This window comes from Malaclemys terrapin, chromosome 12 (assembly GCF_027887155.1).
Source record: "Malaclemys terrapin pileata isolate rMalTer1 chromosome 12, rMalTer1.hap1, whole genome shotgun sequence".
NCBI lineage: Eukaryota > Metazoa > Chordata > Testudines > Emydidae > Malaclemys > Malaclemys terrapin.
In genome coordinates this window covers 19711929-19736304 of record NC_071516.1, presented here as the reverse complement: position 1 = coordinate 19736304, position 24376 = coordinate 19711929, and the positions used below count along the sequence as shown (strand labels likewise).

The window sequence follows — 24376 nt, the reverse complement described above, 5'->3', positions numbered from 1 at the left end:
AGTAGGCTGGTTTAAGACAGAGCCCTAGCTACATATTGTTTCTTTAAGTTACTGGGCCCTACTTTGTCTTAAGTATGTTGCAGTTAAAACGAGAAAGGATCTCCCAAACACCACAAATCCCCTGATTCAATCATAAAAGGCTATTCTTCTAAGACATATAGCGCAAGCAGTACAGGCAGCTCAAATGTCCACAGCACAGACCAAAGAACAGAGGGCGTTTATTTGATCTACAATGAATTCTTTGAGCTTTGCAGAGTTTAATGCATTCTTTTAAAACACTAAGCTCAGAGGCTATTGTCTGTTTTTCACTTTATTAAAAAACTATACTGTATGGTGCAAAGAAACATTTGATCAAATACACAGCAATGAGAATGGCCAAATTCCCACCCCTGGCTCTGAGGGAGCACGTCATCCACTCATTACTACTGAATTTCCAGCCCATGATTCTCCATAGATTCCTTATAGTCAAGTGTACATCATTTCTGCCATGTGGGACATTTTCTTGGGAATATATAAGTAATATTCCATGTATCCTGAAAGATCTTCAATTGTCACATCGTCCACGAAGGCTCGAGCTTGCTCAGAACAAGATCGGGGAGAACCTGATGAAGCCACACCAGAGGGCGATTTGTTCTGCAGAGACTGGGAATGGACTTCTAGCACTGCCTTTTCACATTCTGACAGGACGCTCCGTAAGCCAGAAAAAGAGTACACTTCCATGTCTTGCCACTGTCTGCACTGGCATTCCTTGCCCTCGCAAGGACACTGCTTGCTATCGCTGAGCACAGATAATGACTGGAAATCTGAAGGCTGGCTAGAATCCAGGTTGGTTTCAAAGGACGAAGAAACAGCAGCAGAATTCTCTCTTGAATTCTCCACAGGCTGTTCAATTGTGGAAGCTCCCAAAGGTTCATTTCTGGCTCTTCTGCAATCACTGGCATCAAAGCAGGAATCATACTTGTCCCCTGTACACGGTCCTTCTGCAACACAAATGTCTGAGCTGATATTACTCTTTGAAGTGTCTGGCTGGCTTTTGTGTTTCAACTGGCTGCGGGCAGAAGATGCTTTCATACTGCAGTAGGTAAACTTGGGAGGATGCAGGACAGGAGACTTGGAACGCCTGCGACGCTGGGTTCTTGACGACCCCCTGGAGAGCTTCCTCACACACCTGTTAGTGAACAAAATATGAACAATTAGGTTACTCAGAACTCAATTCCGGAGCCTAATGCTTTCCAAAACAGGACCTCACGTACAGCAAGACAGTGTCAAGTATCCGACCTGAATGATGATTATCTGTACAGCTACAGAAAAACCCAGCACGCCACTGGTATCTGAATACCCTCAGCAGACTAAATCACAGAAGAGAATTGACAAGAGATATTCAGAATGCACATTCACAATAGCTACAAATGCCAGTGTTTTGGTGATTAAACTCTTGTGTGTTTAAATAAAAGGGAATGGGGAGAGAGAACTGACCTTCCTTCCACCCTAGATTATGCTGGAAGCAGAAGAAAGTGGGAGAACAGGATCTAGAGAGGATTGTAAGAAGGATTGTGAGTGAGCTGATACCCCAGAGGAAGGATGCTTTCCTGCTGTAAGATTGTTTTTGTAACTGAAAACACCAAGCTGAGGAGGTTTTGAAGTTGCTGTTGAGGGAAGCAGCAACAGACTCAGGAGAAAGGAACTGATGCTGGGTTTTATTTCATTTATATTGAATTACAAAATGATCATCCAGGACACGTAAGGATATGGGTGGAAGAAAGGAGAGGAAAGGACTGAGATGACAATTGTCACAGATACTGATACTCAGGAGGATGTAATTGATATGATGACAGAAGAGTTGATATGGAATATTGTTATAAATACTGTAGGAGCAGAAATGTATTGATATGTAACCTCGTTATTGAGAGAGTATAAACTTTTACTGGGGTAGTGGAATGTTTATTGCACACCATAATGCTTGGCTTCAATAGGGGCTGTAGGAAGAACAAACAGGGAAGCAAAACAATGGCTTCCCAGATAAGAACATCTAGGTACATACTTGAAAGACAATGAGCCATGGTGTTAGGATCAGGGATCCTGTCGCCTCTGTTTTCATCAAGTTGCAAACCTCCCAGATCAAAGGGCTACAAACAGTTAGGAAGTATTTTGATTCGTGGGAAGATGGAGAGGGTTGTCTCTGGTCAGCATCTGTCTAAGGAGACAAGCTGTCCCGAACAGGCTCTGTGGAGGAGTCTGAAGGAACTGGTCCTTCACAGAGCTAAGAAGTGGTAAGCCTTAAGGGGCACAGCTAGATATACGTACAGTCTGTCCTATATTTTTTAAGATCTGTTTTCTATGAAACGCTTTTGTGCTAAATAACTAATATTTTGCTTTAAGGAGGCTGTTTGGTCACTGCTTACCTCTGTCATTGCCCCAGAGGGAACAGAATTCCAGGGTCTGAAAATATATCAGATCTGCTGAGGTAATCAGTTAGTACCAGGGGACTGATACCTGAAGCCTGGTCTGAGAATGGAAGAATCACACAGTTCGACTCAGAGCCAGGTAGCAGCTAGATAACTGAGAGCTGAAGGATGATATTACTCAAAAACATCAGGAGTGATCAGAGGTGCAGTTAGCCCAGTAACTGTGACACATATGTATACTAGTATCTCTTGAAGGGAGACAATCAAACAGGATTTGCTTCAAGGGTTTGTTAAAAGGCTATTAAAAAGAATCAAGATGAACTCTAAGTTAAGGTTTCTATAAACAAAAAAAGGGGGAAATAATATGGCTCAGCTGCTTAATTAAACAAGCAATCCCTGTCTGAAATGATGTTATGCATGTTTTCATCATCTCTAATTAACAAGGAATAAATATACAGTTTCAGTTAACAATGTGTTTTACCCATGCCAAGTCTCTTTGGCACAGACAGGTTGAGGTTTGGTTCCATCCATAGCTGTTCTTATCGGTGCTCTCAGACTTGTTCCCTCATCCACAGACAGAGATGCGGTAGATCTGAGTAAGAGGAAAAATGCTACATTAAGACAGTGCCACAACATGTGTCTCAAAGTGTCTCCACATTGATGTTGCGCCCTGCTCCTCTCAGAAGGCTACGTTAATGGTAATGGGATGTAAATCCACGTTCCAATTTCTATTGTCACAGGTTCATTGCTAAACAGAGACTTATGGTTTCACTGAAAACTGAGGACAGGATGTCTATAGCAGGAGACCAAGGAGCCAGTGGGAAGGAAGGGAGATGTGGCAAGAGAAGTGAAGAGGCTACCTATCCATTATTCCTCTCAGACAGAAATGAAATGCAAGGCAACTCCTCTATAGGACTCTAGGCCCTGTTTTTCAGAACTGCAAGCATACAATTCCATTACCAGAAATGCCTTGTTTGCCTAACTCTCTCAACTGCAGTAAATGCAAATAGCCAGTCAGAAGTCTAATGAGCCATCTATACATACAAACCCTGTGATTAAACATGTGTTTCCACCCCAGAGGTAACTACATTGCAGTGGTCATTTAAATGACTCTTATGTCCCTTACTTACCTGAGGGGAGATTGGAGACTTAGGTAATGCCTCTAAAGCATTGAACAATGGAAGTACAAAGTGTTTTTCATTTTATTAAAACTTGACAAACTGAGCTACTTTTCTACAAGCTCACTTACCCTGCTGCATCTACTCTTAGCTTTTTGAAAGCTGTCTGCAGACTCTCTTCCTCTCTGTCTTTATCTTCTGAGTCCATTGATGAGCTGTCAGAGTAATACTGATTGGGCCATGGAAGTGTACACTGAAAAATATACAAATTGTGATTTGATGTTGGGAACTAAAGACGTAATAGTCTCTGAATAAAACTCCACACAACTGAAATGAAACACAACATGGTGACTCATTCCTCTAATGTCAGTCCCATTGCCTTCAGAGTAAAACCATTCCATTAATATTATATATTCACCATGAACTGTGTCCTCAGCATTGTTCACAACACAGAGGAAGACACAACCTCTGCCCTGAAGAATTACAATCTAAGTCTTGCCAAGTCCCTACACGCCGTTTTAACACAAGATGTACTTTGGCAGTTGGTATTAGTTTATAAAACAGTAACACTGCCATTTCAATTTCACTTAAGCACTTGCCATTGACAAAAGGGACACTGACCTCAATCAGCCCTCCTGAGTAGTTTCTGGTCAGCATGCTGAACCAACTCACGGAGGAACCTTTGTGTCAATAAGCTAAAGAGGAGCTACCGAGAAAGAGTAAGAGAAGTGAAGCCTATAAAAAGTATATATGTTATCTGCTTGAAATCATACAGAGAAGAGTTCATTTCAGTCTATAGGGCTACACCACAGACAGGAGTGTAGGATTTAGAGACTAAACAGTTAATTGAGTTGTACTGCTTTTGTAACCTGTTACTTTAGATAGGCCACACTTAGCCTAGACAAGGAGATATAAATAACAGGTAGAGCCCTACCAAACTCAGGCTTCAACTAGGTCAATTTCACTGCCACGGGGGAGGGGGTGGAGGGGGGCACGGGGGGGGGGGGATGTCTTTAAAAAAAAAAAAAGGTAAATTTCATGATTGCAGGTGTTTACATCTGAAATGTCACAGTGTTGTAACCCCAGGGATCCGGATCCAAAAGGGGATTGTGTGGGGGTCCCAAAACTGTTCTAGAAGGGTAACAGGATTGCCATTCTCACTTCTGTGCTGCAGAGTTTCCTACAGCTGGAGGAGGCTCCCGGAGGTGGAGGTAGGTCCGATCTCCCTAGTGTTGCTGGAAGCACTCCAACCGGGCATTCCTAGCTGCTAGTCAAGGCTAGTGATGGATTAATGCATGGGCCCCGGGTCAATTTGAAAAATGGGTGCCCCAGCCCTGGCAGGAGCCACAGGGCGGAAGCCCTGAGCCCAGGCAGGAGCTAGGAGTGGGGGCAGAAGCCCCAAGCCTGGGCAGCCTGGATCCCAGGCAGGAGCTGTGGAGGGCAAAAGCTCCAAGTCCCAGCTGGAGCCGTGCGGGGTGGCAGCCCCCATCCCAGGTCCCCAAGCCCGGGCAGGAGCCATGGGGGGCTGGAGGCAGCCCTAAGCCTGACAGGAGCTGTGGGGGCTGGAACCGCAGGGGGTGGAAGCACCAAGTCCCGGCTGGAGCCTGGGTGCCCCCAGCCCCGGCGGGAGCCACTGGCGGGGGGACAGCAGCCCTGCGCTTGAGTGCCTAGAGCCTGGGCAGGAGCCATTGGGGGGGGAGAGAAAGGGGGGCAGCTCTGAGCTGGGCTGGAGCTGTCTGGGGGTGGCAGCCCCCAGCCCAGGTCTCTGAGCCCAGGCAAGAGCCACGGGATGGGGGAGCAGCCCTCAGCCCGGCTGCCCCACACCTGGGCAGGAGTCACAGGTGGCAGCAGCCCCCAACCTGGGTGCCCCGAGCACTGGCAGGAGCCGTGGGGGGGTGGCAGCCTGGAGCCCAGCTCTAGGGCTGCTGCAGCGCAGAAGTGAAGGGGGTACTCACTTCTGCGCTGCCTGTGGAGGTAGATCTGATCTCCCTCCGATAACAGCCGTGCAGGGGAAGTACAAGTCTTGTCCCTCCACTGCCCGGTTTATTTCTGGGAAATCTGATTTCACAGGGTTGGGCTTATTTCATGGTCCATTACGTGTTTTTCTCATGGCTGTGAAATTGGTTGGGCCCCAATAATAGGAATTGAAGTGTTGGGCATAAACAGCATAATTATATGGAAGGACAGAATGTAGAAATATTTACCATTAAACAGTTGGTAGTGTTGTATATTGCTCTTGCAACTTGATCCCTGCCACACCTAGCTTGGACTAGGAGCAGAAGACAATAAAGCCCACATTGGAAGAAAGTACCTCTGTGTACATCTATCCCATCAGTCCTGGGCTATAAAGATTATAGAGAACAAATGAAAGCATTTTGGTGTCTGAATCTTAAGGAGGTGGCTGAGCATAGTGCTCGCTTTTGAGAAACTGGCTGATCATAATGCTTGCTATTAAGAATTCACTGCTATCTGTTGTCCTAGGTGGATTTTCTCTTCTGTACACTGCCCCACTGCTACTGGAGAGCTCTCCCATAGGTCTAAGAGCTAATATCAAGGGATCATTTCCTTCCACTGCAGCAGAAGGACCAGCACCTTGATCTGGGTCCTCAGACATGAGCTATGTTCTCCAATATCTATTCTTTCATGCTCTATGTCAGTGGTTCCCAAACTTTTTACTCAGGTGACCCACCAACTGCATTTAGTCTTTTTTTGCAACTGACTCAGGGGTCATATTTGGGGGGAGGAGGGGCAAAATGGGAGGCCACCTCACCCTGCTGGGGGGCACCAACCACCCACACCAGCACCCTCTGCCTTGGCCCCACAACCCGAATCTTAGCCTAGTGTGGAGGAGAGGCCTGGGGGAAGGAGGTTGGAGAGCAAGCCCACCCTGCACTCACATACCGGTAGATGCTCCTGACAGTTACCCACTCTGGGTGTTGTGATCTGGTGCATAGGATTGCGGTGCCATTCAGGTTTGGCCAAGCCACCCCCGAGTAACAATGCAACGCAACCCCAAACATTAGGTTACAATCCCTGGAGCAAGGAACTGGGCCCACCCCGAGAGAGAGTTTTGGGGTGAGTGCAGGGTGGGCTCACTTTCCAACCCTCCACCTACGAATCTCCCCTCTGCACCAGGTTCACAACCCATTTAGAACTTTGTTGGGACCCACCATTTGGGAAACACTGCTCTATGTGCATCATAGGCTGCAAAGTGAAACTTACAAATTGCTTGGGTACATTTCCCTCTGCTGTTCATAGTGCACATACAGAACTGGCTAAACGGCAAAAAGACATGCAGGAAAAAGGAGAGACAACAAATCAGGGTGGAAGTAGAAAGACAAAGTTAGTCACCTCAGAGCTGAACCAGGACAAAAATGCCTCAGTCGTACTCTCTGCTTATAAATTCCTGGCTTGGAGCAAGGTGCTGCCACTCTCTTTCTGCCCTGATTTAACAGCATCCCAAAGGCTATTTAAGCCTTTTAAAGGTGTGCAATGTACCTTCAGATCTGGACTAGACAGGAAGGTAGGCAACAACAACTTGACACTTTCTGTAGTGAAAACTCAACTATTTCAATTTAATAAGCAGTTGTAAATATATTACATTTAACAGATACAATAAACCTTTGCATGCCATACAATGCTAACGACCATGCTTTTTGGACAGCTGCGCTGTCCTTCAGCCTGTCATCCCCAATGTATTCAAGGGGAGTGTTCTCAACATGTGCACCTGTTGTGTTGCTGGGTTTCCATTGTATCTATCTAGGTTTTTTACAGTTTAATCACCATGGTATCTGAGCACCATCATATCATGTTGTATATATCTGCAAAGTAGAAAGGTGTGATAAAAATATTCATAGCCAAATAGAAAATAACACAATGTGAAGTGTGATTCTTCTCTAAACGATAACTCTATAAAATGCCATTTTCTTACCCTATAGATCTGTGTGTATTCAGTCATGCTTAGTTTTCTATCAAAAACACATTTTTATTACTGTTTACTTCAGTTAGCTCTGTGCAGCTCTGGGAGAGGAAAAGAGATCCTATTCTGGGAGCTCCAGCATCAACAAATTGTTAACCACATTGCTCAATTTCTGTCCTCAGGGTATGTAAAACCATGAAAGACAACTCAAGGTAATGATGCTACACTGATGCCTGTGAAGGCATAATTTAATCTCCATAACCTGCAATTTGATTTGACTCAGTCCTGGATGAGTTTGTGGCACTGGCACGCAGGAAACATCCACCCCAACACTCACTTTACAAGTACAAAAGGCCACACTTGACTAGGAGTCATTGAAACATAAACATTGAGTCCCACAATGACTCTTCCACACAGCCTTCTCTGAAAAGTGTGATTTTATTTCCCACCCACCTACACATACACGTTTTGTTTCAAATTTGACTCAGGTCTTGCTACACAGAAAAGTGGTACTGCTTTAACAAAGCCAGGATAGATAAAGCAGTACAATCCTCACAGTTATATCAGTACAAACGTGCTTACAGTGGTGTGGTATAAGCTTAGGGCTTGTCTACACTGGCACTTTACAGCGCTGCAACTTTCTTGCTCAGGAATGTGAAAAAACACCGCCCTGAGCACTGCAAGTTTCAGCGCTGTAGAGTGCCAGTGTGGACAGTGCACCAGCACTGGGAGCTACACCCCTCGTGGAGATGTTCTTTTTAGAGCGCTGGGAAAGCTCTCTACCAGTACTGGTGCCGCAAGCCACGTTAAAGCGTTGCAACAGCAGCGCTTTAACGTTGCCAGTGAAGACATGCCCCAAGTCACATATATGAAGGGGAATAACCTGTATCGTATAAGGTAACATTATACTGGCATAGGTGTGTCTACACTAGGGCTTGTACCCACATAATTATTTTCATGAAAAACCAGAGCCCTGGCCGAGGGTTACACTGCAAAACCCCTGTGTGTAGCTCAAGCCTCACTTGCACAGACCCTTCGATCCTGGCCCGGAGCTCCCCGCGCCCCTTGTTCTCTGCATTTGTCTCTCCTTGCGCTGGAGAGGAATGAGCCGCGCAACCCGCAGAGGGGCCTGGCTCGGGAGGGGGCGATGCCAGAGCGCGGGTGGGCACAGAGCGCGCTGCTGCCAGGTTCACTGGGCGAACCGAAGGGCAGAGCAGCTCTCCGAGGCAGGGGGCGGCCGCCGTTTAGCGGTGTGCCTACAGCGCCGAGCACACGGGGGCCAGGGCCCTGGCTCGGCCAATACAAGCAGGCCAGATGAGCTGTGGACGGAGGGGACACCGTTCCCTGACCCCTCCTCCTCACGCGTGCGATGCTTGCCCGCTGGGAGACCCTGAGCGGCAGCAGCAGAGCTCAGGCGGGCTCCCCTCACAGCCAGCGCGGCCCTATGCCCCGGACGAGACCCCGCCGGGTCACCTCCGGGCCTTCCGGGGTTGCGCGGCCCCGATCCTTCTTCCACGAGAAGGGGCATGGAGAGCGGGGAGGGGGGGAAGCAAGACAGGCCCTCCCCGCCCAGCTGCGTCACTCACCAGAGGGCCTCCAACTCGCTCGCCGAAAGGGGATAAAAACAACAGGAACTGACGTCAGCGCACGCGAGGAGCAAAGATTGCCGAGGCGCATGCGCAGCTGCGCCCGCTGCAGAACTATCGTGCGGGGGAGGAGGCCGCACATGCGCTATTTGTGTTTCTGTGCCCAGCGTTCCCGGAGGGCGCATGCGTGCAACCAGCCAGCTACCGTCCCCTTCCTGGGGCTGAGGGTTTTCCCATCCGGGTTATTCGACCCGAACGGGGACTCCCGCCCCGGAAGAAGCCGCTGGGTCTCGGGGCGGCGGCGGCGGCTCCTTCCCTGTGGGGCTGAGCGCGGTAAGTGCGTTGGGCGGGACACCCACTCCCCCTTTGCCCGGCCCGTCCTCCCCGCTAGGTGCCCCCTTCTCGGGCAGCGGCTCTGCCCTTCCCCCGGGCCAGCGGGCTGTGTCCGTGCGGCGGGACAGCGCAGTCCCCAGCCAGCGGGAGCCGCCAAGCTCGGTTCCTCCCCGCCCTGACCGAGCGGTGGCCCCCATCTGGCCCCAGCTCTCGGCTTCCTCCGGGTGACCGTGGCTGTGGGTGCTGAGTCACCGCGGCCGGGCAGCCCGGTCCCCGTTGCGGGGGACGACACATCGCGCCGGGCTGGGAGCCCAGGGCTGGGCCGGAGCCGGGGGTATGGCTGGGACCTCAGTCACCGAGCTCCCGTCGGGTGCTGCCGGCCAAGGGCGGTGAACGAGTCAGGTTTAAAAAGCGCTAAATTAAAAATTCCCGCTGGGCTCTCATGGCAGCTCCTGGCCCTAGAGGTAACGCTGATGTTCCTAAGTGTCTGAGCCTCCTTCAGGCCGGGCTAGACTCTGTATCTCAGGGGACGGACGAACTGATGTCTCGTTTCCGTTTTATTCACTTACAAACGCCTTACCTTTTCGTGTCCAGTGTCCCCATGAGGCTTTTCAGAGACTGGTCTCCAAATGCAATAGAACAGTGGTTTTCAACCTCTGGTCCAAGGACCCTGGGGTCCACAGAGTATGCCTAAGCTTTCCTAGTGGTTCTGCAGCTCCATTTGAATTTTTTTAGGGATCTGCAAATGAAAAAAGGTAAAAAAAACCCCACTGAAATAGAATGACTGTGTTTGCACAGTGATATTCATACAGTCCAGCCTTTTGCCTGGTGGTGAGTTCCCTGTGATTGCTATTTGCAAAAGTAGGTTTTTAGAAGTATTTAAGTCTCTTTCTAAAGGCAATAGAACAGAAATGGATTGAGATTATATAGTATGAAGACAGGTAAAACAAGAATATAATTTTGGCAGGCATTAGCTAGTTTTAAATCTCCAAAACTTTTTTCCTCATGATTAGTCTTCTGAGAGATCATCAATAATCTGGACAGCTTTTGAAGGACTTAGGATGAATTTAACAGTTTATCATAAAATGCATAAGTTCACAATCAGTCTAATTTTGCTCAGTACTGTTTTGTGTTTTGCTAGTGAATAAAAGCAATAGGCTCACATCCTGTAAAAATTCCACCCAAACTAAAACTGTCACTGTATTAAAAATCTTTTACTAAGATTTTTAAAAATTTTTTGCTCCATTCCCTTGCTACAGCCAACTGCTGCTACGCTTCTCAGGCTGCTGTGATATGAAGTGTTTTGGCATAGCTTCAAGTTTAACTTGGTATCAGTCTAAAATTGACAAGAAAGTATAAGCTGTTTTTAAGGAGAACTTTTCTTTGGGACAGAGAAGAATAATTTTATGGAGGCAGGTCCCCACACTGTATTTATGACAGAAATTGTTTCATCAATGGGAATGGAGCTTGAGTAAACACATCCAGGTAAAGTGGTAACAGTACCCAATTAAGAGTGTACCATAAGCCAGCCTGTTTTTTGTTAATCTTTTTTCATTTGTCTGCTCAGATGAACATCACGGTGACCAGTATTGTATTCAACCACTGTCCCTGGTGTTTACTTGCTGCCTGACTCAGTTCATAGTATGTGCATCAAACACATTATGACACATCCATCTTTCTGGATGTGTCATAATGGCACCCAACTGGCAGCTAAGGAATATGTCTGAATGAAGTCATTGCAGAGCAAGCAGCGGACACACCAGCTGGGAGATCTGAGGGGGTGGGAGGGGGCAGGTAGAAATGAGATTCTCAGGTAGCAGAATTTACTCTTCATATTTACTTGTTTCATTTTGTCTTTTGAGAATGTGTGACTATGTAGCTGCAGCCCTCTTTCATCTAAATGTATTCTCTCTTCCAGCATATCAAAGAGTTGGAATTAATTTAGCAAATGTATTATTCAAATACCAATATAAGTAGTATTGTACTAGTAGCTTGATTTAATAGCTATTATTAATTAGCCTTATTATGGTAGTTGATATCTGTTGCTCTTAGGCATCTATCTCTCTAGTGACGAGAACTCAGCTCTGTAGTGAGCAATATTCCATTTATATCTGTCATATCAAAGAACAGCTTCATAAGGAGTTGGGAGACAATGTCTGTGTATGAGGACTCACCCGTGGGAGTATATGGAGTTCTTACAAATTAAAAGAATCATTTTAACTATACTTACTGGTCTAGTACTCCTTTACCAATCAAGAAAACTTCAGTTTAAACACCAGGTGTTAAAAGCTTGTTTTAAACTGATGAAAGCACTAGAACAATTACTAATTTGCCTTTGGGCAACTGATTACCAGTAAAATATTCATAGAATCATAGAATATCAGAGTTGGAAGGGACCTCAAGAGGTCATCTAGTCCAACCCCCTGCTCAAAGCAGGACCAATTCCCAGCTAAATCATCCCAGCCAGGGCTTTGACCTATTGACCTATTGGAACCAGTAAAATATTGACCTATTGGAAGGAGCTGGAGAAAAGCAACAGAGATTGTTAAAATGATTGAGAGGCGGTAAGGATTGACGTTCAGCTAGGCCAACTGACAGCTAGTTGCACGAGAAGTAAGGGACACAAGTTTAGAAATAGTTTTTGGGCCTTAAACATCAAAGAGGAGATAATTAGTATGAAATGCTTGGATATAACAAGGGTCAAAAAACTGAAATTAAGAAAGGGTAAATTCAGCCTGAAAACCTGATAGAACTTTTTGAGACTGGGATCTAGGCTTGGTCTGCACTTAAAAATTAGATCAACCTATCTGTGTTGCACAGGGCTGTGAAAAGTTTTCCGCCCTGAGCACTGTAGTTAGGTTGACCTTAACCCTCAATGTAGATGCAGCTTGGTCAATGGAAAAATTATATCGTCAACCTAGCTACCCTCTCTGAGGGATGTATTAACTACATAAACAGAAAACCCTCTTCTATTGGGTGTAGGAAGCATCTACATTATAGCACTACACTAGCACAGCTGTAGCTCCATAGCTGTGCTGCTGTAATGTAGACATACCTCTGGTTTGTGGAGTAGTCTTCAAAGGAAATAGTGGAAACCAAATCAATTTACTTTTATAAAACAGGACAAAACCCCAAAGACTGTACTATAGGGCAGCGGTTCTCAAACTACCAACAGTGGCCCACAGAAAGTTGATTGGTGTGGTGGTACTGGCCCTCCTTGTTTGCTCTTCTGCTTCTGGAGTGGAGTTTTGGAACTAAGTATAGGAATCTCCTTCATTGAAGAGATCTATCCCATCCCTTGCCCCCACTTGGCTCAGAATTGATACCAAATTATTTTACTGTAAAGGTTTTTATTTGCCTGAGCTGTTACACATGATGATGGCTCTATCATTCTTTCATATCTTCCTGCTCCTCTTTCTGAATCATCTCATGGAAGTGTCTTAGTATAGTGACCAGGGCTGCGTGTATGCTACAATTTACTGCTCAGAATTTATTTGAGTTATGATAATGATGGGTCATTATAGTAAAGTTTTGAACACAGTGCTAGTTGTCTCCATTTTATTTTCAAACACTCACTTTCTGCTTTCAGCACCATAAGGTAACTCTGTCAGCACCCACAGTGCCAAGGATGAAAACAGAAGCTAAGGATGGAGAAGAGGAAAGTCTTCAGACAGCTTTCAAAAAGCTAAGAGTTGATGCAGCAGGGTAAGCAAGCATATAATGAGGTAATGAGAAACTATATGACTGGTGAATTGCTAGGGAACCACTCTACAAATCTGAAGGGTTTGAGGTAGATACCAAATGATTAGGTAGTGGAAGGCTTAACTGTAGCACAACAAATTGAAGTCTTTTTTTTTTTTCTTAAGTTTGTAATCAGAGGGCGGTTTAGCTGAGGGGATTAGTAAATGCGATACAGATCACTTCCCATCTAAGTTGCTGGTTCAAGTCCAACATGGGCTAGCAGTGACCAAAAATGGCTACTATTTGATAGCTGTCAATTGGTTGCCATATTAAATGAATTTGGGCTGAGCCCTGGTTATCAGAGGACACGTACACATTATTAGAATGCTGCTAATGTAACTAGTATTTATTGGCAATACTGGCAGCCAGGCCAACCATTGAATTGAACCATGGAGATGGACTCCCTTCTTACCCCCCTTGAGTTAGATGGTCTTTCCACATCAGTATTGAAGATACTGGTGAGGTGATGTAGGAATCCAGCATTGCCACCATTGGACTCTGGTGTCCAGGAATGACCATTTTTATAACAAAAACACTGAAAGGGAGGATGTTGTGTACATCTTCTCCTTACTGGGGTGATCTGATATGCAGTACTTGATTCACTGCTCCACGATACTAGAGTACAAAGAATCTGTCCATCTACTTTTAATTCTCACAATGGCAACCCTTTCCTACTTCATAAAAGAACATTCTATACAATTATCAAGTCTCAACTCTCAAACCTGGTCTACTTTGGAATTTGAGCCACTGGTGTAGCTGCACCAGTGCAAATGCCTAATGTAGGTACAGTTTACATCAGAGCAGCATGATTTGCAGTGATGCAGCCTTCCTTTTTTTTGAAAACAATGTAAACTGGGCTGGTGTAAATAACTCCTGTATAAGCTATTTGCACCAAAGCAACTGAACAGGTGGTTAAAATCCAAGTATAGACAAGGCCTCAGTTTCAAGATGGTTAGGGTGACACTGGAAGCCTGGCAGAGCCCCAGTATATTCAGGGTCTTTCAATACAATTGACCAGGCTCACTAGAAATCTGTGACAAACCCCTTCCCTGCACATGCCCCTCTCTCCAATATGCTTCAACTCTTTTCCAGTAAAGTGAGCTCTATGAGATGATGTGATCTCTCCCACCTTCAGTCTCCATTTGACTGGTCTGTGTTCATAGCGGTTACAGTAGAAAAAGGAGTTTCTTTCTGAATGTTTATATCTTGGTCTTTTCTACGTGTCAACTGTCCTGAGCCCAGGACAGAGTGTAAGGACTGAATTTCATTTCACAGGAAACCTCCACCTCCAGTCTGAACCAATTTAGTGCAAGTGTTGCAAAATAATTCCCTGGTTGGCTGAAATCCACAGTGTCAACCCTCAACCTGAAAGGATACTCTGGACTATTACAACTCCCTGAAAATGGGGTTTGGGATGGATTTGTGATGTTCTACTTTGACACTTAAGGAGCATCATAAATAAATGAACACGCTGCACATACCAAGCATATTTAATCCAATGATTTCTGTTTTGATTTTTAACTAATTAGTTCTATCTCATTTAAAATCTGAAGTTGGGTGCTGGCTCCTTTTAATCAGATTAAATGATTCCTAATCTCAAAAATCAAACATTTGCAACTGACTAAAGAGCCTGAAAATAATCCTATGAGAAATGTCACACACCTATATATTCTCATCTTGCATTCTGGTCCTGACTGTGACAGTCACTGTATTACCCTACCTGATTCACTTTAGCTCTCTGTACCTAAGTTTTTCTGTCTATATAAATGTTGGTATTACCCTCATTTCAAAGTACTTAGGAGTGAATTATTATAACAATAGTTTTACAAACATAATGTCCACATGGAGTTTTCTTTGCGAGTGCAGTACAGTAAAACATACCTAGTATCCTCATTTCCCATGTTTGGGAGAGGACCAAAATACATAAGGATAAGGCCACTTCGGTAAACTTAAAATATCCAAGTCCTTGTACAAACACTGCTTCTTGGAGCTGTATAATACTCGGACATTCCACCAAAGTGCCTTATGAGTAAAGATGAATGATAAATGGATTGGATATATGGAAACTGGAGGACACAGTGGTGATGAATGGGAAGGGTGATTCACTGCTGTTACTAAGTGGAGGTTACTACATCATAAATTCCTACTAGTCTCAAATGTCATGGCAGCAGCTCAGCGCTGCTTTACATCTGTCAAGTGAGCTAAATAGTTTAGGTTGCCAATATGTAGTCTTCATCTTAAAGCCGTTTTAGTTCAGGCCCTACTGGTCTTTACATTAAATGAGCCATTTTTTCTTCTTATAAAGCCTTACTGCCCCTCCACTGACTACTTTGGGTGTGCCCTGGTCCTTCTGCTTCATTGTGATTCCCTACTCCCTTTTAAAATGCAGTTCAGAACCCATCTCTTCAGTGCCTTCAGCTATCGCACTGTCATTTGTTTTCCCCACTGCTATACTCTTACCTGACCTCATGCTTCACCTTCTCCTCCTTGTCCATTACTGCCCATTTTCTCTTCCAGATTAATTGGTTTCTGTCATGAGAGTTGAATGAGCAATTCAGTATGAAACTGTATGAACAGTCTTTTGAGTTAGTGGGAGAGGAGGAAGTATGCTTTCCTGACCTGACTTGTCAGGACTTTCCAGAAGGTTGATAGACATGGGCCTAAACTTTCAGAGTTTCAAGCCTGATTTGCACTTGGCCTTTGAGTAACTGCGTACACAATTGTAGTTGTGTACAGACTGTGGGCAGCCTTAAAAATGTGGGCTCGGGAAGCCAGTAGATCTTCAAATTCTATTTAAGCCAAGGCTCTGAGAATGTAATGTACTGTAACCTTTCAGCTCTGTTGGCCAAACCTACAATAGGGAGAAGAGTTTCTTGTAGCTAACATTTTCCCTGTACACAAGGACTAGTGTGGTTCCAGTTAAACAGTCTGTTTATATCAAAGGAATGTTTATATTTAGGAAAGACTGGCTTTAAGACTTTTTTTTTTTTTTTGTGGCTCTAAAAAATTAGGTATTTTCTGGAGTCTGTTTCTCTAGGAAAAATTCCATTTAAGGCTGTTGTGTATAGCTTAGAGTTGCAGTGTGAAGGTCTAATTTAAAAGCTAGTAGCTAAACAGCTGCCATTCCAAGTATTTGTTAAAAATTGTATCCGTATAATGCTCCTAAGCATTTAATCAAAATTCAGAGAAACTCCATGGACATCCTTTTCTCACTCTCTCACACACGCGCGCACACACCCACCAATTTTCACATAAGTGTAATTGACACCAGCAGTTTTTTGTCCTTTCACCCACAGAATCTTCTTTCTACCCTGTTACTCAGGTTGATTTTTCTTCTAACTGTTAAGATTTTGTTCAGTTACATTCATCATTCTTCCCACACCATCAAGTGCGTAAGGCAGAAGTCAAACAGCCCCAGTCATCCCTATCCTAGACTTGTTTATCCCGATTTTTTATATTCAGATGTAATAATGCTTCTTCAGCCCCTATTATGCTATGGAACATGCCTCTGTGTCTCTTGCCCTTAGAAATGCTTATTCAGGGTATTCTTGAAATTGACCTATCTGAGACATCTTCAGTCTGTATTACTTGTAGGTGGTTGTGCCCATTCTAGGATCTTTCCTTTACTTACTCTCAGTCCATTTTAGTTTGAATATTCTGTGCAGACAGTTTCACTGAAAGCTGTTCAAATGTGCATTGGTCCTATTTTTCCAGAACCCTCCTCCATATAAGGACACTTATAATATTGCTTCTAAAGATCTTAAGTTTGGTGTTTTTGCTAATCACATTGGACTTCCATACTTAATTTTTTTGAAGTACACTTGGCTTTCCTATTCTGGACTCTACATCAAGTTACATTGGATATGTTATTTTAGCAACTGGCTCTCTTTTGCAGAGGATCAAGTGGAAGTCATCCAACAAGAAAGGGTAATGGAGCAGGCTTATTATTTCATAAATTCCAAATCATACAGAGTCTTCAGATTCTACTTTGTGGGGAGATTTTCCCTGCACTTAAAGAAACTCAGATTTTTGCATTAGGGGCCTAAGTATTTTAGTAATATGCAAGGAATGGTGCTGAAGTAGACTTGAGTTAATAAAAGCTCACAGACATGTAAGATGTTTCATGTCTCCTACTAGTACAGTAGTGTTGTACACTGTTTGAGAGCTGCTGCATTTCACCTTGATAGTTGATTGACGTTCAACCAATCTGTAAAGTGCTTTGAGATTCTTCATACTGAAAACCTCTCGGTAGAAAACTAATCCATTTGTACACTTAGTGGATTCAGAAAACATGGGTTTTAAGCATTCATTCATTGGTCATGGGAGCTATGCTGTGGTTAAATCCAACTTTACTTCCTTCTGGTCTTCAGCAATGAGCAGCAACACATAAGCTTCAGACAGAAACTGGATTATACAAGCCCCTGTCCATTCCACTGTTAGTAATCTGCTTTTAAAATAGTTTTCACCTGCCTGAACATGGTTGTAATGCTGTTTGCCCACACTTAACCCATTTTATAACTGTGTGATATCTGAGCATTTTTATAGAATGTAGCTATAGCAAAGACTTATTGGCTCATATACATTATTCTCTATTGTATATTTATTGGTGTTTTCTTGCCCCCTGTTAATGGGTAATTGCAGGTATTGTTTTGGATAACAGCTTGCAACAAGATATGGTTTGGTAAATAAGGCTGACTGGAACAGTTCTCATCTTATTTAATATTTATTAATTTTAGTGCCAAAAGGTGTGTTAAGAACGTAACAGGACAAATGAAAAACCATGATCCATGCCTGGCAAAGCTTAGACTTCAAAATTAAACATAATGTGATATAACAGATGAGTGTAATAGGGTGAGGAAGGACACAGGTTACTACAATACCATCATATGCTTACTTAATTGATGTATGTTCACATATTGGTGGTTCATTATGAAAATTCACTGTGAATTTTTAACACTTTGTCTTTCCTGGTTTGGTGCTTCAATGAAGCTTTTAGGAGACCATTTACAAACGTTTTGCTTAAGGCATTTCTGGTTACAGAAGAATGTGTTTTTTGAGAGAGAAAATTCATAGCCTCTCCACAGTATTTTGACATATATCTTTCTCATTCTCTTCAGTTAATGGCACTGTATTTATGTTCCTCTTTCAGGTCCACTGCTTCTCTTCCTGTGGGTGAGGGTACAATTCCAAGAGCACTGGTTAGAACAGCTACAGACGAAACCAAATCTAAGAATGTGTGCACATCTAAAGAAGCCTGGCATGGGTAAGCAGAGGGCAGCCTGGGACTGACTGAACTGTTTTTTAAATGTAAATGAACTGGAATTATTTTAAATCTAATTACCGAATTCTGTTACTGGTTTTGGATTCTAAATAGACTTGTTCACAAAAATTTTACATTTTTTAGTTTCCCTTTTAAAACAAACATGCCTGTCATCCCTTTCCCCTCACTCCCATGCCATTGGTGTTCTGTTTCTAAATACACAAAGTGAAACACCTCTGAGCTGTGGGTGAAGTTCTGAATGCTGCAGTTGCATCAGCATTAGGAACAGGAGCCGTGTAAACCTATCCAGCAAGCTGCTGTACTTGGAAATGAGTCATTTTAAGTCATGAGTCCTTTCTTGCAGGATCATTTGGCATCATACCGTAGAGACACCTCTAAGGTACCTCTATCTCTGAATCTTTTGCCTTTTGCTTCCTTAATGCTTAGCGCTTATGCAGCACTTTACATTTTCAAATTGCTGTTAAAACATTCTTGAATCATGACAGGTTTCAGAGTAGCAGCCGTGTTAGTCTGTATCCTCAAAAAGAACAGGAGTACTTGTGGCACCGTAGAGACTAACAAATTTATTAGAGCATAAGCTTTCGTGGACTACAACCCACTTCTTCGGATGCATATTTGTTAGTCTCTAAGGTGCCACAAGTACTCTTATTCTTGAATCGCTACTATTTTCATGTGGCCTCTGTGTTGTTCTTTCATCCCATGTGCTAAGTACCCTCCCTCACCTCTTTCAGAATCCTCCTTAAAACCACGTTTATTCTTTCTCTTACATTGATCTCTCAGGTGCTAGCTCCACACCTTAGTTTACCAGAACTGGTATCATGTCTGTCTGAGTTAGTTCGTACAATCTTGTGTACCTGTTCTGTAAAGCTCAGTGGATGCTACTGACACTCATTAAAATGTAATATAAATACAGTAGAACCTCAGAGTTATGAACACCGGAGTTATGGACTGACGGGGCAACCACACACCTCATTTGGAACCAGAAGTACACAATCAGGCAGCCCCCCCCCCCCCCCCCAAAAAAAAAAAAGCAAATAGAGTACATGCATCTGAAGAAGTGGGTTTTTTTACCCACGAAAGCTTATGCCCAAATAAATCTGTTAGTCTTTAAGGTGCCACCAGACTCGTTGTTGTTGCAAATACAGTACAGTAGTGTATTAAACATAAACTACTCAAAAAAAAAAAAAGGAAAGTTTAAAAAAGCTTTGACAAGGTAAGGAAACTGTTTCATTTAAATTAAGATGGTTAAAAGCAGTGTTTTTCTTCTGCATAGTAAAGTTTAAAAGATGTATTAAGTCAATGTTCAGTTGTAAACTTTTGAAAGAACAACCATAATGTTTTATTCCGAATTACGAACATTTCAGAGTTACAAACAACTTCCATTCCTGAGAAGCTCGTGACTCGGAGGCTCTACTGTACAGTGGAGGAGTTTGCTTTTTAAATTTTCCTACTCTGATTCACAGAAAGAAAATAGTACTTGCTCCTGGTTATAGAGTAAACACTCACTTGTGTATCTTCTACTGCTAGGTCTATGAGGAAACCTTCAAGAGGGGCAGTGAGAACCCAGCGTCGGAGGCGTTCTAAGTCTCCAATCCTTCATCCTCCTAAATTTATCCACTGCAGTTCAAAAACGCCTTCTGTGTGCAGCCATCTGGTACACAAGAGCCAGATTGACACTCCGGACAACAGCACCGGGCTAGGGGTGCCAATCCCAAAGGAATTCTGTGCAAATGAACAATCCAGTCCTGTTCTTGATGGTGCTGGCCACAAGGGAGTTGGTGCTGAGCATTCGGGGGCTTCTGTTGCAGAGCCAGTGCAAGAGAACAAACAGGAAGACTCTTCTGTTGCTGTTTCTCTGATGTCCAAAGCAAGTCTAAAGACCACAGATCTTTCTGACTTCCAGTCAGTGTCCAAACAAAACGAGAGTAAGCCATGTGCATGCATGGACAAGGCCTGTCAGAGTAAGCAGTGGCAAGACATGGAAGTGTACAAATTCTCCGGCTTGCAGAACACCATCCCATTGTCACCGGAAAGAACAGTTGTTGAGGACCACTCCCAGCCTTTGCCATCAAGAACTCCCTCAAGCTCTCCACGATCTTGCTCTGAGCAAGCAAGGGCCTATGTGGATGATGTGACTATTGAAGACCTTTCAGGATACATGGAATATTACTTGTATATTCCCAAGAAAATGTCTCACATGGCAGAAATGATGTACACCTGACATCAATGGGCTTTAGAGAAAGGGTTTGATTGAAATCTGCCCTCAGTCACGCTCCACATGAGAAGCAATCCACTCCCTGCTTACCATGCTTGCAATAAAAACACTTCATTGCATCTCAGCTAACTTTTGTTATTTAAACCAGACAAAACACCTTAATTTAGAAACGTGACAGCTCTAACCCTAGAATGGTGGTTGGTTTGGTTAAAGAACTGTCTCTTCCCATATCTGCTTATGGAAAAGAGAACTTGGGAAATTCTGCATTGATTAAAGGTCTTATTTAAAAAAAAAACAACCCTGCAGTTCTGGGTTATTGCACAGACCGGTCCATAGAAAGCATTATATGGGATCAGACCTCTTTATTTGGGAAGCCTGGTGCTGCATCTTAGCTCATCTGAGGTACCTTTTTGACGTTTGATTGCAACTCATATGCAGGCAGTTATGGATTCAGGGTTAGCTTTGGAAACTTGTCAAGTGGGGCTGTATAGCACCAAATTATGGGAACACTTTAAAAGTGGGGGTCATGCCCCATTTTTTCCTTAAACTTTATATCCATTGCTCTAATTCTTTCCAGGTGCCTGAATTTTTGCTTTTCTGGGGGGGTGCAATGTTTGTTTTTTTTTATGATTAAAGAGCAGTTTTGTTTCTAGCAGGATAAACTTTCTCTTCATACTCTCTGACCTTTTCTTCCCTTTTCTTTTCTTTACAGCTCTCCTATTCTCCACGTTAGTATAGTATCAGGTGCTAGTATTAACACATTGCAAGAGGTATTATCACATTAGGCTTCCTAATCAGAAATAATTCAGGTAATCAGGGCTTCTACCTTTGTCTGCTGCAGCAGAAGTAGATGGCTTTGGGTCTTGAATGTAATTGTTCCTCATTTAATAGCTAAAGGAAAAGCAATTGATGAGGTGAGTTGACTCCTTTGCAGTTTGTTTTTTAAAAAGTGCATCAAAAGACCAAAAATAGCATTTGCCAACTTCTTCAGTGTGCTTTTGTCTGCACATCCTTCCCCACTGTAATCCTGATTATTGTTAGACAAAAATACCCAAACTTGTCCTCCCTGCAATTGCTCATTTCTGAGGGCTTGTCTACACTGGTATGCTAGATAGGCGCTGCTGTGATTGATCCAGCGGCATCGATTTAGCAGGTCTGGTAAAGACACAATAAGTCAATGGCAGAGCGCTCTCCTGTTTCAGTACTTCCCCTTTCCGAGAGGCGGAAGGTAAGTCGGCAGGAGAGCATCTCCCACCAAAGTAGCGCAGTGTAGACCCCACGTTAGGTCAATGTAAGCTGTGTCACTCGGTGGGATTTTTTTTTACACATCCCTGAGTGATGTCACTTACATCGATTTAAGTGGCAGTGTAGACCAGCCCCTTGAGACACATTTTTGACATAATTGAGACATAACAGACCTGCAGGCTTCAACTAACACTTGGTCAATTGCCAAGCCGGGACATCTTGGGCCTTCCTACTGCATCCATGTGTTCTCCTTTCCCTCCCTTCTGGCAATCCATTTACTAAAACATAAAAATATTGGTAGTGTGATCCTTGTCTTGTCGTGAGGCAGAGTGCTGATGGATACATGTACAGTTCTCCACTGCCTGTAGTGCATATCTCCCTGCACAGAAGAGCACCTGCAGCTCAAATCTGCATGTGATCACGTCAAAGCAGCACCAACAGCTGTCTCCTGTTCTAGGTTTAGCAGTGGAGAGGTGCAAGGGAGTATACTGCCAGGTACTGAAATGACCCTTGTGGGGAGGGCATGAACCAGTGTTATCAATTGCTGATACTTTTGTAGTTCTGTGCCTCGTGTGAGAGACCAGAAGAATTTAGGAGAAACACTTCCTTGCTAAATTCCATTGGCACCTCTGGTTATTAACAATGTCATCCCTGCCCCATTATCTGCAGCTTGATATGGCTTAATGACCTAGGATGATCATTGTCTATCAGTGTTATAATCTATCCTAGTGAAGTGGCCTCACTATTAAGACCGATTCGATGATCCCAAACTAATTAGGACTTCTGACATTAAGAAATGCTAAATAGGCAGGCTGTTCTGGGTCCATTTTCCCCTTCAATTTCCCTGCATTCAGATAACGTAATAAGATTTGTCACATATATTTGAATGTGAAGTAGCTCCATTTCCTTGTATGTGGAGGTCTGCTGCAGGAATAGAACTAGAATTGTAAACTCCAAAATTTCATTTTCTCCCCCAATTGCTCATTCTTTTGTTTTTTTCCTATATATATAAAATATGCCAGTACCAGCTCATTGCATTGCTCATCTTCTAATTCATACTGTAGGTATTACATCTGGGGAATGGGAGTAATACCTTTTATAGGGAGGAGGGCCCAATTACCATTCCACTATTTTGTTTTCTCATTGGAGTCCCATAGACTTAGGGGTAATATTTTGATTGCCCTGTTCTGCAGTACATGAAGTGCAGTGTGGTGGAGCTGGTACAGTCAATTACTTTGTCCTGAATTTGATGAGTGAATCCTGCAGCACAAAGCAATATCTAGTAGGGACCCTAAAGGAAAACTGTACAGTAGTTGTGTATGAACTGTTGATGGTTAGGGAAGGAAAAGCATCTAAACAAGTTGGTAATCCATGTCTGGCCACTAGATGTCACCTTGACTCCATGTCCATGACAATATAGACCCACTGGCTGATACTCACCCTAAACTTTCTAAGTAGTGCCTCAGTTCAGTCATTTAGGAGTCCTACAGCCAAGTGGTGCTTAAAATGCATATTTGAATATAATTTTGATTACAGTTTTGTTGTGGAATAGTGTTGCAGTTTATAATGTAAATAACTTTCATGGTCTTGAACTTGCCCTGTTTTAAGGCATTAACATCATTGGTGGTAAACCAGATAGGAATAATAAACTCTGCTCTTCTAGAACAGCATGAGATGTACTTGAAGACACTTCAGTGTTGTTAACTCTTCAATTTTATCACAAGTCTTGCAATATTTTGTTTCTTTTAAAGTCCCAGCACCTGGAGTAAAATGGCTACATGAGAATCTCCGTTCTTATTTAAAAAAAAAAAAAATCTACCCCTCTGAGCAGAGTGAGTTGAAAATGTGACCTGTCTGTACCCTAAAGGCTCAACCCAGAAGATAGTGAAAGAACCCAACACTTACTGTTTTAGAATCTTATTTTTAAGCCAGTCTTATAACTTGAGGTCTAACTAATGATGTTTGAATGCTTGGGGTTGACAGTTCTGCACCTGGCATTTCTGAGCCTCAGATATGATGCTTAGATATTATGGTGATAAGTGCAATATAAGAAACTATGTACAATAGAATTTTGTCGCTAGTTCCCTTGTTTGAATGACGTCTCTAAGAACCTGAATGGCTGGATAAGGGAAGATCCTTGGCCAAAAGTGTGCTTTAAAGCTGGTGCTGTGTTTTCTTCTAGAACAAGATTAGCCTAAGTGACTGTTGTGCTTAACTTTGTTGTGCGTGCATGTGCAAATGGCTAGGTGTATTTGCATGTGGAGCTGCATTTAGGCACCATGTTACATGTACTTTTGCAGTTCTAAAAACTGAAGCCCATAAAGATAGCATCAGTTGTAAAGCTGTACAACCATGCAATGGGCTGTCTTAATTTTACAGATGAGACAAGATGTTGCAGCGTGCCTGGACCCATACAACAAATCAGGGTAGAGTGGGGCTTAGAACTCTGGAGTTCCTACTGCAATACTTTACCTCTTAATAGGGGTGCATAATGTCCCAGCAGTATCACAAGTTGGCTCCATAGCTGCCATTG

At 43.5% G+C, this 24376-nt stretch overlaps 2 protein-coding genes across 5 annotated transcripts; one reads left to right on the top strand and one right to left on the bottom strand.

Annotated features, from left to right (window-relative positions):
- Window positions 1–294: 294 nt before the first annotated feature.
- LOC128846470 (oxidative stress-responsive serine-rich protein 1-like) lies at window positions 295–9116 on the bottom strand. Of its 3 annotated transcripts, XM_054045597.1 has the most exons (5): window positions 6746–8113; window positions 5728–5865; window positions 3655–3776; window positions 2887–2997; window positions 295–1168 (listed from the first exon to the last, which is right to left on the bottom strand). In XM_054045597.1, exons 2-5 carry the CDS (start codon window positions 5728–5730, stop codon window positions 466–468), a joined length of 939 nt encoding a protein of 312 aa, XP_053901572.1. In that variant the 5' UTR covers window positions 5731–5865; window positions 6746–8113; the 3' UTR covers window positions 295–465. The 3 variants fall into 3 exon arrangements, with proteins under 3 accessions (XP_053901572.1, XP_053901573.1, XP_053901571.1); XM_054045598.1 differs by lacking the exons at window positions 5728–5865; window positions 6746–8113 and adding an exon at window positions 9029–9116; XM_054045596.1 differs by lacking the exons at window positions 5728–5865; window positions 6746–8113 and adding an exon at window positions 4145–4229.
- A 142-nt stretch (window positions 9117–9258) lies between these two features.
- Window positions 9259–20722, top strand: OSER1 (oxidative stress responsive serine rich 1). Of its 2 annotated transcripts, XM_054045594.1 has the most exons (4): window positions 9259–9361; window positions 12951–13066; window positions 18252–18365; window positions 19911–20722. In XM_054045594.1, exons 2-4 carry the CDS (start codon window positions 12990–12992, stop codon window positions 20602–20604), a joined length of 885 nt encoding a protein of 294 aa, XP_053901569.1. In that variant the 5' UTR covers window positions 9259–9361; window positions 12951–12989; the 3' UTR covers window positions 20605–20722. The 2 variants fall into 2 exon arrangements, with proteins under 2 accessions (XP_053901569.1, XP_053901570.1); XM_054045595.1 differs by lacking the exon at window positions 9259–9361 and having other exon boundaries at window positions 13001–13086.
- Window positions 20723–24376: the final 3654 nt, after the last annotated feature.

Coding starts and splice junctions, on each gene's coding strand:
- LOC128846470 (XM_054045596.1), bottom strand. CDS start 4,180: ATGCTGACCAGAAACTACTCAGGAGGGCTGATTGAG. Junction 2,998..3,654: donor CTAAGAGTAGATGCAGCAGG/GTAAGTGAGCTT, acceptor CCTCTTACTCAG/ATCTACCGCATCTCTGTCTG. Junction 1,169..2,886: donor GCCAAAGAGACTTGGCATGG/GTAAAACACATT, acceptor GTTCACTAACAG/GTGTGTGAGGAAGCTCTCCA.
- OSER1 (XM_054045594.1), top strand. CDS start 12,990: ATGAAAACAGAAGCTAAGGATGGAGAAGAGGAAAGTCTTCAGACAGCT. Junction 13,067..18,251: donor CTAAGAGTTGATGCAGCAGG/GTAAGCAAGCAT, acceptor TTCCTCTTTCAG/GTCCACTGCTTCTCTTCCTG. Junction 18,366..19,910: donor TCTAAAGAAGCCTGGCATGG/GTAAGCAGAGGG, acceptor TTCTACTGCTAG/GTCTATGAGGAAACCTTCAA.